Below are 15,000 nucleotides of genomic sequence, written 5' to 3'. Positions count from 1 at the left end.
GTGGCAGCTATAAGCAAGGCAAACAAGGCCAAACATTTGCTACGAGAGAAAGCACACAAACCGCATGATCAGCGTTTCCTGGCAGCTGATGAAATACTCCCGACTCTGAATACTTATGTTGCTCGTTGAGAACGTCCGGGTTGTAATAATCTTGTAGAACGTGCATGATGCAGCGTCTGTCCCAATCGTCAGTGACACGACCACCAATGTTAATGTGACCAGCAGTATACGACAACACCTACATACACAAACATGCAGCAATACAATGAGACAAAACACAAACATACCCAATGAGTTGTATTTTATTCTTCAATAAACAGATGGACAGACAAACAAACAGACAGACAGACAGGCAGACAGACAGACAAACAGTGGTTTATTCTTCCATACAGCCACAACAACTAACAAGCGTATGAGCATAAACAGACAGACAGACAAACATACAAACACAAACAGACAGACAGACATGCAGACAGATTGTTATATTTGAACTCTTACTCTACCAATAACAATCGCTAACTTTATGTATGCATAACAATAACAGTCAATGAACAAAATGTTGAACGTCTTTATCATATAGAAAATCAAAAAACAAACAGACAGACAGACAAACAGACAGACAAACAGACAGACAAACAAAGAGAAAGAGCCACTAATTACTTTAATGCAATTGCAAGTATGTGGAGAGATGAGAACGAACGAACAAATGTTGCGGACTTTAAGACACAATGGAGGAGACGGTTTTCAATTCAACTGCAACGTTGCAATGCAAGTGTGCTGACAAGAAAACTCATGATGATCGGTTCTAGACCTAAGACCCTTAGTAGAAACACTGACTTTGCACAACTTGTAGTTAAGTAGCTTCTTTAAGTTTTATCCCCCATATGGGGCTAATGTATTATGTAGTAATTACTATGTAGTGGACTTTAGGTTTGCTGTTAGAGTTTGATGGAAATTTCATTGTAATGGAAATATATGTATTGACAGACAGACAGACAGACAGACAGACAGACAGACAGACAGACAGAAAGACATGCAGACAGCCAGCCAAACAGCCAGGCAGACAAACAGAGAGACAGACATGCAGACAGATAGACAGATATGCAAACAGACAGACAGACAGGCAGGCAGGCAGACAGACAGACAGACAGACAGACAGACAGACAGACAGACACAGAGTCCCGGATCTGGAGCGTCAAGCAGTTCTTCTTCGTAGAAGAAAGAAGAATTAAAGCAACAAAGCAGCAGTGTTTTTTTGAAAGGTTTTGTTGCGTTGGTGGTGTCTGCCACTATCACTTCTTGCATCATACCAAGTTCAATGTTGGGGTCCCATTATCTGGAATGAACACTCTTGTTGTTGTCTGTGTTGTCGTTTCTTCATTTATGTTACTAAAGTGAAATCACACTTTGCTGCCACCGACTCTGTGCACATGTCTATGCCTGTTTGTCTCTTCGATGGCTTCAGATTCTGTTGGATGTCTTGCAGCCTTACCTTGGCCACTTGCATGTGGTCTAGTGCCGCTGTGCGTCTGTGCGATTATGCTGTCATCACGTCTGTCTTCATCTGAATTTCTCTTGCATGGCTTCAGTGTTTCGTGGATGGATTGCAGCCTTACCTTGCCCACATTTACGTGGCCTAGTGTGTCTTTCACGAGTACGGTTGTCATCCTCTTCATCTTCATTTGCTTTCCTCAGTTTTCAGCCTTTTCTCTGATGGCTTCAGTCTCCATTGGATGATCGCAGCTTTACCTAAATTGTCCATATTGTGGTCTAGTGCGTCTTCTGTGGAGATCGCAATCATCGTGTTTCTATCTGTTTCTCACTGTTGGACACTTCAACTCTACTTTCTAGCTTGTAGTACTCTTTCTTGTGCATGCAGCTGTAGTTTGAAGACTTTAGGAGCTTGTAATTGCTGTGTAGTTGGACTTTACTTTAGTGATTTGCAGTTGATGTATAATAGTTCAATGTTTGAAAATATATGTATTGACAGACAGACAGACAGACAGACAGACAGACAGACAGACAGACAGACAGACAGAACTATTTTATTGTAATGTACATGCACACACATCAACTGACATACAATAAAATGTTATGCATAGTTCACCTTGTATGGCACCTCGCTGTATTCGTCAAGAAACATTTTCAGTTGACTGATGCAGATGCGTAGGTCACCGATGGTGAATTCGTACGGAATGTTGAAGCCCAGAGCACCAAACTTGCGACGTTCTAGTGTGACGCCATGGAAAAGACACAGAGAGAGAAGCAACGCACGAAACACAGTTGGCTATGAAAAAATCAAAGAAGTAAGACAAGGAAATCAAAAGGGAGTAACAGAAAGGACAAACGTAGTAAAGGAGAAACAGTCATACTGATGGACAGACATGTATAACCAATCAGCAAACAGACTAAAAGATAAACAGACAGATACAGACAAACAAATGACAGCAAACAGACAAACAGACAGACAAACAAACAGACAAACAAACACTAGAGTCATTCTCCACAAGCTGACACGTGTCTTCCCTGGAGAAGAAGATGAGAACACACACAATAGAGACTACCAAAGTAGTTTGCATTAAACTAAAGCTGAACTCAGTAGATTTCTTGTATTTAGTGTTAGAAATGTAACGTAGAGTTTGCGTTTCAATAAATGAAATTAACAAACAAACAAACAGACAAACAAACAGACAAACAAACAGACACACAAACAAAAACAGACATACAAACAGACAGACAAACAAACAGACAAACACACAGACAAACAAACAGACAAACAAACAAACAGACAAACAAGCAAAAACAAACAAACAGACAAACAAGCAAAAACAAACAAACAGACAAACACACAGACAAACAAACAGACAAACAAACAAACAGACAAACAAACAAAAACAAACAAACAAAAACAAACAGACAAACAAACAAAAACAAACAAAAACAAACAAAAACAAACAAACAAAAACAAACAAACAGACAAACAAACATATAAATGAAAAACAAAACGGACAAACAAACAGACAGACAACAAGACAGACATACAAACAGATAAACAGAAAAAAACAGAAAACAGATACACAAATAAACATACAAACAGACTAGCCGATAAGCAAACATGCAACATAAAAGTCGGAATGTAAGAAAACGTACTTTTGAGCATGAGTTGAGAAAATCGTCACTGAAACTTGAAAATGACTGAAGGAGGTTTGCCTTGATTCCACGTGGCGGCTCAACAGTCATCTTGGATCCATTCTGAAGGATAGCGACTGGGAACTTGGGACTCGGCATGCTGGTCAGCCACAATCTGAAGTCACGATGAACCTACAAGAAAAACAATAGAAAACAGACAACAGATAGACAGAGAGAGAGAGAGACAGACAGACAGATGAACAAACGGAAAGACAGACAGACAAACAGATGGACAGACAGACAGACAGACAAACAGACAGACAGACAAACTGACAGACAAACAGATGGACAGACAGACAGACAGATAATGTCTTGGCAGTCTTTGAAGACCTGAAGCCTATGTTCCATAATATTGGTTTGGACATTCAGGATACCAAGTGTGAAATTTACAACCCTTCATCTGTCGAGATCGAGTCACATACATCTATTCCTATCACAACAGAAGGAATATCTATTCTGGGAATTCCTGTTGGAAAGGAAGATTTCATGTCACAGACATGTGTTACTATTGCTAAACATGGAGAAAATTTATGCCATCAATTACTCACTTTAGGAACTCAAGAAGCTATGTTATTGCTAAGACTCTGTCACTTACCAAGAATGTTTTACTTATCTTGAAGTGTTAAACCCAAAAGCATGCAAGCTGCTGCAGTTCTTCATGATCATCTATCTCGCTCTACATTTTCAAATTTGTTAGAAATTTCTGCCCTTACTGATGAAAAGTGGAAGCAAGCAACCTTGCCTATCAGATATGGTGGTTTTGGCTTGACATCATTACAGGAAATATCAAACTTGATTTTTGTGTCCTCGTGGGCTCATTCTGTGCATGAGCTGCCAAAACGTTTTGTAGCTTTAGAACCTCAGATTGATGTTTTGTTATCCTCAAAAAGTCCTGAAAATTCTGTAGGGCACATTCTTCATGAATGTTTAGATCCTGATCAATCAATGAATGATCTATTGTCTAGTACTAAGCGTCTGCAACATCATCTGATAGATAAGGTCATGAAAGCTCAAGTCAATATTTTATTGGATAAAGAATCTGGAAAGGATTCAACAAGATTACGTTCCTTGCAAGGAAAAAGTGCAGGCTCTTGGCTAAATGCCACTCCATCAACCCAGAATCTCGCAATTTTACCTGGAAATTTCCACGTGGCGACATTCATGAGGTTGGGAATGGCAATGCCCTTGCCTTTGTTGGCAGATGAGTATGAATGTGAACGTGGAAAAACGATCGATAGAGAAGGGTATCATCTGTTGACTTGTAAATTTGGAGGTGGACCAGTGTGGTCTCACAACTGTATAGTTTCTGTGTGGGCAGATTGTCTCAGCCAGTTACATGTACCGTACTACATTGAGCCTAAAGATCGCTACACCACTTCCAGTGGAAGGCCAGACATCTATGTTGCGGAATCATTCTGCACGCCAGCAGCAGAATTAGACATTGCATGCTCTATCACATCCATTCAGCAAAGACATCCTATCTAGAGCTGCTTATGTTGATGGTGCTGCCGCATCCAGAAGAGAAAAGATCAAACATACAAAGTATGACTCCCAACTGCTACCAGGAGGGTATGCACCAACAGCAATCCCTTTGGTATTTGAACATTATGGCAGATGGGGTGATGAGGCTCAACAGTTTTTAAAGACTCTTTCTCTCATGTCTTATGATGAGGACAATCATCAGAATGCATCCAATTTTACAACATATTGGAGACAACGTTTATCAGTTCAGTTACAACAATGTAACGCTAGAGTGATTACCAGGAAGACATCCCGCTTATTGGAACATACAAGGAAAGTGAAGAGAATGAACAATACACACAATTATTAATGTGCTTTACTGTACAGCCCTATATAGGGCTGGTTTCTGTAGAGTTTTAGTTTGGTAGAGACTTTGTGCGATTGGGACAGTAGAGTTGCTTAGTTGTGTTGATTGTAGATTTCAATGTTGAAAATATATGTATTGGACAGACAGACAAACAGACTGACAGACAAACAGACAGACACACATACACACACATACACACACAGACACAGACAGGCAGACAGACAGACACACACAGACACACACAGACACAGACACAGACACAGACACAGACACAGACACAGACACACACACACACACACACACACACACACACACACACACACACACACACACACACACACACACACACAAGCAAAACAGAGTTAATTAAAACAGACAGACAAGCAACAGAACAAGTGAGTCATTCTATCAAAAACGTACCTTGTCACTGTCAATCTGTTCGATAAGTCTCTCAAGCGACGGCATCCAGCTCGGAGCTAAATGGCAATTCTGGAAGAAAATCCACTTGCCTCTTTCCATTGCACTCTTCATCATCGTTTCAGCAATCGGACCTTGCCCTTGACCTAAAACACAAGAACATTAGAAGGATGCAACTTGCAATACAGTTTGTCTACTGCAATAGAGACATGCATATCTATAGTGTACGTATTAGAGTATTAGAAAGCTACATAACTTACCGAGTGAAATAGCAGACAGTTTCTTTGAAAACTTCATCTCTTCCGCAAACTTGTACAAATCAGCTGCAGGATCAGTTCCCACTGACAATACAAATATGAGAGGGCACATTGGAGATGAATCCTTGTAGGCAAGTAGAAGGTCTGCAGTCTGTGGTTCAATGAAGCGTTGGCCTAGTCTTTTAGACACAAAGTCTTGCATGGCATTCGTCACTTTGTCTGCCCTCAAACAACGAAGAACAAGTAATTGTTGAAACTTGCTCAGAGATTCATTCCATTGACCGGGAAGAGGTTCCCTGATGAAAGTTTGATGATTAGTGCTGTAGTATTTGATTATTTGTCTTTCTATCTGTCTGTTTGTCTGTCTGTCTGTCTGTTCATTGTGGAGAATTGTCACGTGCATCAAGAGTTCTAACTAGTCAGGGTTTTGCCCCTGCTACAGACGACACAGTGGCACAGTTACTATCCAAGCATCCACATCGTATGATATCTTCACATCGACCAGAGGAAACCTCAAAAATGGAGTCAGATTCAGTTAATCCCATTTCTCTGAAAAAGGAGGCATTTTTCAATGCAATCAGGAAAGCACCAAGAGGAAGTGGTGCTGGCCCTTCTGGCTGGCGTTATGAGCACCTGAATACTCTTTTGGAGAATGACTTAACTTGCGAACTGCTATATCTAGTGTGTTCTCTAATCGCTGGAGGCAAAGTTCCAAATTCAGTCTTGCCTCTCCTGACAGCGTCTCGTCTCATCGCCTTACCTAAAGCAAACGATGATGTTAGACCTATTGCGATTGGTGAAGTGATTCGAAGAGCTACTGCTAAGGCTATTTGTAGCCAGATGAATAGTTCTTTTGCTTCTTACTTCAAGCCAATTCAACATGGAATTGCAACACCTGGTGGGGCTGAGCTTTTAGTTCATCACCTTTCATTCCTTATGGAGAATAACCCAGGCTTGTCTGTTCTCTGTACCGATGTCAAAAATGCCTTCAATTCAGTATCGAGAGACAGTATTCTAAGTCAGGTCATGAAAGTGTTTCCTGAAATATACCATCACGTGAGACAAATGTATGACAGTCCGAGTACCTTGATTTATGTCAAGGGGAAAGATATAGTGAAACTACAATCAGAGGAAGGAGTTCACCAGGGTGACCCTCTTGGTCCAGTCCTGTTCTCAATTGCTTTACAACCAATCATTGCCTCAGTTCAAGACCGTCATCAAGATACAACTATGCTGGCGTATTTGGATGACGTATATGTTGTTGGTTTGCCTGAATCTTCCATCTCAGTCTTTGATGATGTAAAAGGCTCCCTCAAAGATGTTGGCCTGACTATACGAGACGAGAAATGCAAGCTGTATTACCCAGATGCGCCAGAGCACTTCGCTACAACAGTTCCTATTACAAGAGTAGGAGTCCATGTGTTGGGGACGCCTATAGGCGCACCTAGTTACATCCAATCAAGTTGTACAAGGGTAGCACAGGATGGCAGTTCACTTTGCTCTAAGCTAAAAGATCTTGATGATCCTCAGTGCAGTCTTCTGTTACTCAGACATTGCCACGTCCCAAAAATGAATCATCTTGCCAGGACTGTATCTCCCAGGGATGTATCAGAAGCTGCGGGTATCCATGACCTCCTTACCAGAAAGACTTTCACTGACATCATAGGATTGGATCGGTTGGACGACACCAAGTGGAAACAAGCATCCCTGAAAATTAAATTCGGTGGATTCGGGCTCACGTCAATTCGAGGTACAGCTCCTGCTGCATTTTTGGCAGCATGGGCACACTCACTTAAAGAACTCCCCAATAGATTTCCATCAATGTGTCGGGACTTAGAAAATCTCTATCAAAGCAGCCCTAAGAATGATTCCTCTACCATAAGGTCAACCTTGTATCAAGCAGTGTCTAATCTTCCTCCCAAGTCAAACTTGGACGATGAAGAAGAAGTTATATATCACACTCTAGAGGAGATGATCAAGAACCCCAGGAAACTACAGCATCGTTTATCAACGGACATTTCCTGCATGGAAGCAGCAACATTTACCAATAGAATAGTTGAGGAAAAGGACGCGGGAAGAATGAGATCCTTGCAAGGACGAGGGGCGGGAGGATGGCTTGAAACAGTCCCCACTTCAGACAAGCACGCACTAAAGCAGAATGAATTTCGTCTAGCGTCTTGTCTGAGGTTGGGTGTCTGTCTGCCATTCAGTCAGCTCCTTGTAAAATGTGAGTGTGGAGCAGAGCTGGACAGAGAAGGATATCACTTGATTACATGTAAGTATGGGGGAGGTCCTGTCTGGACGCACAACACCCTAGTTTCTGGATGGAGCGAGTGTCTCAGCGATTTGCTCATATGCCACCAGATTGAGCCAAGACACAGATACATCCACACCGAAGATAGACCAGACATCACATTTTACGACGTAGACTCAGGAACAACAAAAGAGATAGATGTTGCTATGGCTCATCCCTGGAGCAAAGATACCATCAAGGGAGCGTCCACGACATGTGGATATGCAGCAACAAAACGAGAGGCAAGGAAGGAAGTAAAGTATCGCAAAGAATCATTACCAGATGGTTCTAAGCCTTTTGTTACTCCTCTGGTGTTCGAACACTTTGGTCGTTGGGGACCCAAAGCAGAGGAATTTTTAAATGAACTTGCAAAGAAGTCCAAAGACATGCTGGGAAGGAAAAATGAAGCAGCGTTTAGAAGCTATTGGAGAAGAAGATTTTCTGTGATTATTCAGAAATGTAACAGTAGAGTTGTTTTAAGAAAGCTATCTAGGCTTTCATTGAATTGTTTGGATGGACAAGACAAGCTAGAGATGGACAAAGCCATTCATAGTTCTATTCATTAATTAAAACGAAGAACAGTAGGAAAGTAGAACTTTTAGTACTGCAGCAAGTGATGTAAGTAGTGACGTTTGATGACAATAAAACAAATCTGTTTGTCTGTCTGTCCATGTCATTTATTGAAGCACAAACTCTACGTTACATTTCTGTCTGTTTGTCTGTCTGTCTGTCTATTTGTTTGTCTGTTTGTCTATGAAATCATCTGTCTTTCTACTATTCTGGTTGCCATCCTGTCTGTCCTTCTGCTTGCCTGCCTACCCGCCTGTCTTTTTGTCTGTCTGTCTGGCTGTTTGTCTACCCACCCGTCTGTCTGTGTGTCTGTCTGCCTGTCAGTCTGTATGCCTGCCTACCCGTCTGTCTGTCTGTATACCTGCCTACCTGTCTGTCTGTCTGTCTATGTGTCTGTCTGCCTGTCTGTCAATGGTGTTATATTTTCATAAATCAGAACTATTACAGGCTAAATCAAACTAAGTAAAGCACAATACACTAAATTACAATGACAACTAAAAAACAAAAACTGAACACTGTCTGTCTGTCTTCTGGATAACATGGATGGACATCACAATGTGCACGGCCACCATAGAAGACGCCTAGCGCTGACGCGAGGTAAAGTTGTGTACAATCCATGATGACAACGTTGATACAGAAAAGTAGACAATATGGGTAGAGGAAGACATCACGACGTGCATGGCCACCGTAGAAGACGCCTAGCGCTGACGCGAGATAAAGATGCGTGCAATCCATGATGACGACGCCCAAACAAAGGAAATGTTGGTGCAAAGACATGAAGAGGGAAGTACCAAACAATGACTTGTAGACAGCAGACTGTGCAGATGGAAAGGTGAGCAAACAAACGATCAAACACGAAAGGGGGCCCCAATGGCCAACGGAGTCATAAACGGCGTTGGCGGCCGAAGCCGCGAACGATGACTTGGACAACGACTTGAAAACTCTTCTCCTTGATCCTTGAGACGAAGAGACTAGAAATGTGTGGTCCGCCACTCTTTATCCGGGATCTGTCTGTCTGTCTTTCAGTGTGTCCACTCACCCATCCGTTAGTCTTTCCTTCCATACCGTTCTGTTGTTGTTCCTGTCCGTCTGTTTCCAAGTGTACTTTGTTTTGTATCAACGTACTGTCTGTCTCTTCATATACACAAAACATGCAAACCTATGAGGCTCTTCGCTGTCAAAGATACATTTGAATCCTTCAAGGTCTTTACCAAAGTCTTCTGCGAATGTCACAAATGCAGGCTATAGAAACACACAAATATAATGATCAATACACAGAGAAACACACAAATGGTCGTGTTGTAATTACAAGACATGGCAGAGTTAGGATTTCTGTCCAGGAACGATCAGAGAGCCATTCAGGTGACGGATTTGGAAGAGTTTTGGAAGCTGTGGTGCCACCTGCGATGAGATGACGATATTCATTCTGCAGATGAAACAAAGACAATGTCATCCAATGGAAGGAATCATACACACACACACAGACACACACGCACGCACGCGCGCGCACGCACACACACACACAGACACACACACATGCATACACACAGACACACAGACACAGACACAGACACAGACACAGACACAGACACAGACACAGACACACACACACACACACACACACACACGCACGCACACACTGCGTACACACACAATGACAATGTATCAATTAGTTAGTAAATGAACGTGAATGACCATTATAACAATGTGTTACTCAACCTGCTGGATTGTCTGCTAATTGAGCATCTTGCCATTTCAATGATTTGTCTATCAGCCTGTTTTATCATTCGTCCATCTCAGTGTGTCTGTCTGTTTGTCCACGTGTCTGTCAACTGTCCACCATGTGTTTATCAGTAAGTCTGCTGTATTCATGTCTCTATATCACTTTAGTATCTCACACATCTATGACACTTGTTTATCACTCATTCTACTGATCCCTGTCCTCTGTACCATAGCCTCATATCTCACCAAGTCTATCTGATTGTCGTTCATTAAAATTCGAACGCAAAGCAAGAAGGAGAAAAGTAGCTTGTGCTTTTCAAACAACGACCGACAAACATTGCTGTACAAGCTGAACGTAAAATAATCATTGATGCTTGTGATACGTTCTTCAACAACATCTAACAATAAACGTATGACATGAACAAATGGTTGTAAACAATAGATACTGTGACGTTACCTGATGAGGCTGCATTAGCAATGCTGTTCAGAAATATGTTGATAAACCATTCAAGTGAGTACTGATACATTGGATCAATGCTTGCCTATAAATTGGTCACCAGACGGCAACTCTCATTATAATAGAGACGAATCTACACACTGACAAACAGACTCACCAAGTCAGTCACACAAAAGAACAATATCTGTGTCCTGACGGCCACAGGAATGTAGAGACTTCGTGTTATGTCAATGTCCGTCTCTGTCTTTTCAGCTACCATCACCTTAGCTTTGATCTCCTCTGATTTTACTTTTGACTTTTCTAGTGTATCAATCAAATCGATATCATCCACAGGTGAGCCTTCTGAGACAGACAACTTTTCCAATATTTTATCCTCAATCTCTTTCAGTTCCTGCTTCATTCTTGCATTCGAGATGATCAAGTGATTTTTTGCTTCCTCAAGATCTGGTCTCTCTTCTGCAACAACAAGAGCCAGCAGCTGGTCTTCCAATCCACTTGGTGAGAGAGTGAAGTTTACAATAGTAACTTTTGCTGACACCTCAGGTGTATAATGTGGGTTAGGAAGTTTACTTGTAATGTACAGTTTAAAATCATCATGATAAGGAATTGTTGTGTCTCCTAACTTGATGACCATTGATCCTGCTTGTTTGAATGTTTGCTTCAAAAGAATTGGCTCTAATGCTGGATCTAGCTCTTCTCCAACATTTTCCAGAAGACAAGGCTTTCCAAATCGAACAGCGTTTTCTAGACTTCGTAAGAAGTCACGATCAGTTAGTTTCACAACATCCAAACCATTGTCTTTCTCTAAAGATTTAATCCACTTGTTTGCCTGACTTTGTGGGTCAATAAAGAGCGGCCAGCGACGAGAAAAGTGGACAATAACTCCATTCTCAACACTGAGGGAATCTCGTGGTAGACCCGCTATCTGCCACATGCGGATCTTAACAGGATCACCAAGAGTGCGAACAAGAGAAGCATTAGAGTCGTGTTGAACTTGATATGATGAAAGCTTTTTCATCCAGTCTGAGATGAGCTCATTACGAAAATCACCCTAATAATGAGAACTAATTAGTAAGAAAGTAAACAATCAAGATACAAACCAAGATCAGCAAACAAACAAACAAACAAACAAACAAACTGCAAATGTTCATAAGATTGTACTGTTGAGTAAGAAAATGGAAACATCACCAATAGATAAAACCTTACAGTAAATGGTCCAAGGTATGCAACTGAACCAGCAGACACCAACACATCACCAACAATACTTGTCAACTGCGCATCAAACAGAGACACAGATTCTGCCCAGCGAACTTTCTCATCAGCCAAACCACCAATCAACTGTACAATAACAACAACACATCTAACTTAACATCATCACTAATTGTGATGTATTTCCATTATCATTTGTACTTACCTGTTCAGCTCTTCCAAGTCGTGCACTGCAAAGGTCACATTTCTCTCGTAGTTCCTCCTTCTTGGCCATGCACTCTTCATATTTCTGTTGCAGTGATGCTATTCCTTCTTCTACTTCTTGCAGACGCTCTTTAGCCGTATTCAGAAGCTTCGTTGTCATGTCAAGGTCTTTTTGAGCTTCAGCAAGTCTTAACTATAAACAACATGAAATGATCAACATGCAATTAAAGGTTAAGGATATTATAAGAAGTGCAGAAATTGACACATTACACACTAACACATTGCGTGATGCCTCAATAAGACAAGAAACTGACCTTCTTGGGAGCAACGGATTTTGCCACGTGGTGATACTTGTACATCGCTCTCACCCACGAGCATATAGACGTACAAGCGTATGACACTTTGGAAATAGCAACTGGAGTAAACCCTTCATCATCAATGTATTTTGAAATCTTCTGAATGACATGCTCAGGAATGTGATCTTTGTCGTATTTGAAGAGACCGTCAAGGAACTTTGCGGGATCCTGCACCAATAGCTTTCCCGGCTCCCAGTAGTCGTCAACCTTTATGTTCTTCTCTCCCATTACTTTCTTAGGCTTCACCTCTTTCATAATGCAGACGGCTTCAATAACAAGACGGACACCATTGGGTGGATGATTAAAGCCACGAATCTAAACAAACGTTAGCATGATAGAGAAACACAAATATGATCAGATGAGTTGGCGTTTACACACAGACACAGACACAGACACACACACACACACACACACACACACACACACACACACACACACACATGCAAGCACACACAACACACAGACACACACACACACACACACACACACAGACACACAGACACACACACACACACACACACACACACACACACACACACACACACACACACACAGACATTGTGTCACATCAACCTGACCTCAGTTACATCACTCTTGTTTAGTGATTTGAGACTTGCAACAGCTGCATCCTAACATCAAACGTGTTCATTATATAGTTGAATAAGTTATGTATTTTGTCATTCATAGGACAGTTGTATATACATTGTTGATGGTGTTGAATTAATATATTAGGCCACAAGAACAAAATTAGTTGTTTGACAGGAGCGTGCGCACCAATTCCTTTTTTATTTTGATTGCACATGCGCCTGTAGTAACTATGGTAGTGAAAAGACATATTATTCGTGCCAAATCTACGTATGTAAAGCAGTGAAAGGGATTAGCAAATCACCATTGTTCTAATAGGTCTGTCTGTCTGTCCATCCATCTGTCTGTCTGTCTGTCTGTCTGTCCAACCGTCCATTCGTCTGTCTGTTTGTCTGTCTGTCAGTCCACTCGTCTGTCTGTCTGTCAGTCTGTCCATCCATCTGTCTGTCTGTCTGTCTGCATGTCTGTCTGTCCATCCATCCATCCGTCTGTCTGTCTGTCTGTACAACCGTCCATTCGTCTGTCTGTTTGTCTGTCTGTCAGTCTACTCGTCTGTCTGTCTGTCAGTCTGTCCATCCATCTGTCTGTCTGTCCGTCTGTCCGGTTGAGAGAAAAACACAAAATGACAAAATATGGTCAACAGCAGTCTATAGCAGGATCTGATACAACATGTATTCCACTGGTTTTTGAACACTTTGGCTTTTGGGGCCCTTGGCTGAAGACTATCTTGATAAGATCTCCAAAATTTCAAAAGATGCAAATGGAAAAAGCAGCAAAACAGACTTTAGAGATAGATGGAGAAAGCAACTGTCTGTAGTTGTACAGTCTTTAAAAAGTTGTTGAAGTTGTCTAAGTGCAATTTTGATGATTTTCTGTATGATAAAGACGTTCAACATTTTGTTCATTTACTATTATTGTTATGCATACGTAAAGTTAGCGATTGTTATTGGTAGAGTAAGAGTTCAAATATAATAAACTGTCTGTCTGTCTGTCTGTCTGTCTGTCTCTAGTACCCATATGCGACACATGCAGTTGCTTTCAAACGACAACAGGCTTGTCATTCATGTTTCCATGTGATTTCATGTGACCGTACGTCTTCAGTCATGTTCACTGACTGCCATTCAAGTGTACGTCTCCCACAAACCATAAACCACTTACCAGTGCTGGTAAAGCCTCATCTAAATCTCTCTGTGCCTCTGCAGCCATTTCTGATGTCTCTTCTGCCTTCTTAGTTGCCTCTATCTCTTCTATCTGCACTTTTTCCTTCGTCTCATTAGCAATCACCTGCAACATCCACATCTTGCAAACAACAGATGTGGAAACTATTGACTGTCTGTATGACCGAGTCTTTCTGGATCTGCTCCATTGTCTGTTCGGTTTCCACTTGTGCTTGCTCTAACATTGGTCTCATTGTCTCAAGATCTTCCTGCAACTTGCTTACCTCTTCTGCAGTGCTTAACAGCTACACATTCGAAGAGTCAACCACAGTGTGTGGTGAGCGCGAGCGTGTGTGTGTGCATGTGCATGTGCATGTGCATGTGTTGTGTGTGTGTGTGTGTGTGTGTGTGTGTGTGTGTGTGTGTGTGTGTGTGTGTGTGTGTGTGTGTGTGTGTGTGTGTGTGTGTGTGTGTGTGTGTGTGTGTGTGTGTGTGTGTGTGTGTGTGTGTGTGTGTGTGTGTGTGTGTGTGTGTAAATATTACATCCATCTACCACACCTTGTCAAGACCCATTTTTGTCCTTGATCTCAACTGACTGATTTCCGTCTTTTTCAGTTTGATGAGTTTTTGGAATGTTCCCAGCAGCTCCAAGTAGCTACAGCCACAACATATAGCAATACCAACTCAATGCATGTAAAGAAATAAGAAAACCTGGTCGGTGTGACGTAGTTGTGACGTGACCATTCAGCCAAATAA

At 41.6% G+C, this 15,000-nt stretch overlaps 1 protein-coding gene across 2 annotated transcripts in view; it reads right to left on the bottom strand.

The window, feature by feature from the left end:
• LOC134188215 (dynein axonemal heavy chain 1-like) overlaps window positions 1-15,000 on the bottom strand; it is a 46,340-nt gene that overhangs the window by 4,142 nt on the left and 27,198 nt on the right. The window contains exons 34-51 of one of the 2 annotated variants that reach the window (XM_062656411.1): window positions 14,956-15,000; window positions 14,803-14,899; window positions 14,430-14,549; window positions 14,246-14,371; window positions 13,081-13,131; window positions 12,461-12,817; window positions 12,148-12,339; window positions 11,940-12,071; window positions 10,891-11,784; window positions 10,734-10,818; window positions 10,523-10,674; window positions 9,864-9,980; window positions 9,714-9,796; window positions 5,695-5,987; window positions 5,438-5,580; window positions 3,151-3,321; window positions 2,108-2,287; window positions 62-238 (exon numbers count right to left, since the gene is read on the bottom strand). The exon at window positions 14,956-15,000 is cut by the window's right edge and continues 50 nt beyond it. In XM_062656411.1, coding sequence (XP_062512395.1) covers window positions 62-238; window positions 2,108-2,287; window positions 3,151-3,321; window positions 5,438-5,580; window positions 5,695-5,987; window positions 9,714-9,796; window positions 9,864-9,980; window positions 10,523-10,674; window positions 10,734-10,818; window positions 10,891-11,784; window positions 11,940-12,071; window positions 12,148-12,339; window positions 12,461-12,817; window positions 13,081-13,131; window positions 14,246-14,371; window positions 14,430-14,549; window positions 14,803-14,899; window positions 14,956-15,000 — 3,415 coding nt within the window. Of the gene's footprint in view, window positions 239-2,107; window positions 2,288-3,150; window positions 3,322-5,437; window positions 5,581-5,694; window positions 5,988-9,713; window positions 9,797-9,863; window positions 9,981-10,522; window positions 10,675-10,733; window positions 10,819-10,890; window positions 11,785-11,939; window positions 12,072-12,147; window positions 12,340-12,460; window positions 12,818-13,080; window positions 13,132-14,245; window positions 14,372-14,429; window positions 14,550-14,802; window positions 14,900-14,955 lie in introns of both variants that reach the window. The other variant, XM_062656412.1, reaches the window with a different exon arrangement.

The sequence above is a fragment of the Corticium candelabrum genome, chromosome 12, assembly GCF_963422355.1.
Source record: "Corticium candelabrum chromosome 12, ooCorCand1.1, whole genome shotgun sequence".
Lineage (NCBI taxonomy): Eukaryota > Metazoa > Porifera > Homoscleromorpha > Homosclerophorida > Plakinidae > Corticium > Corticium candelabrum.
This window is presented reverse-complemented; position numbering and strand designations above follow the sequence as displayed.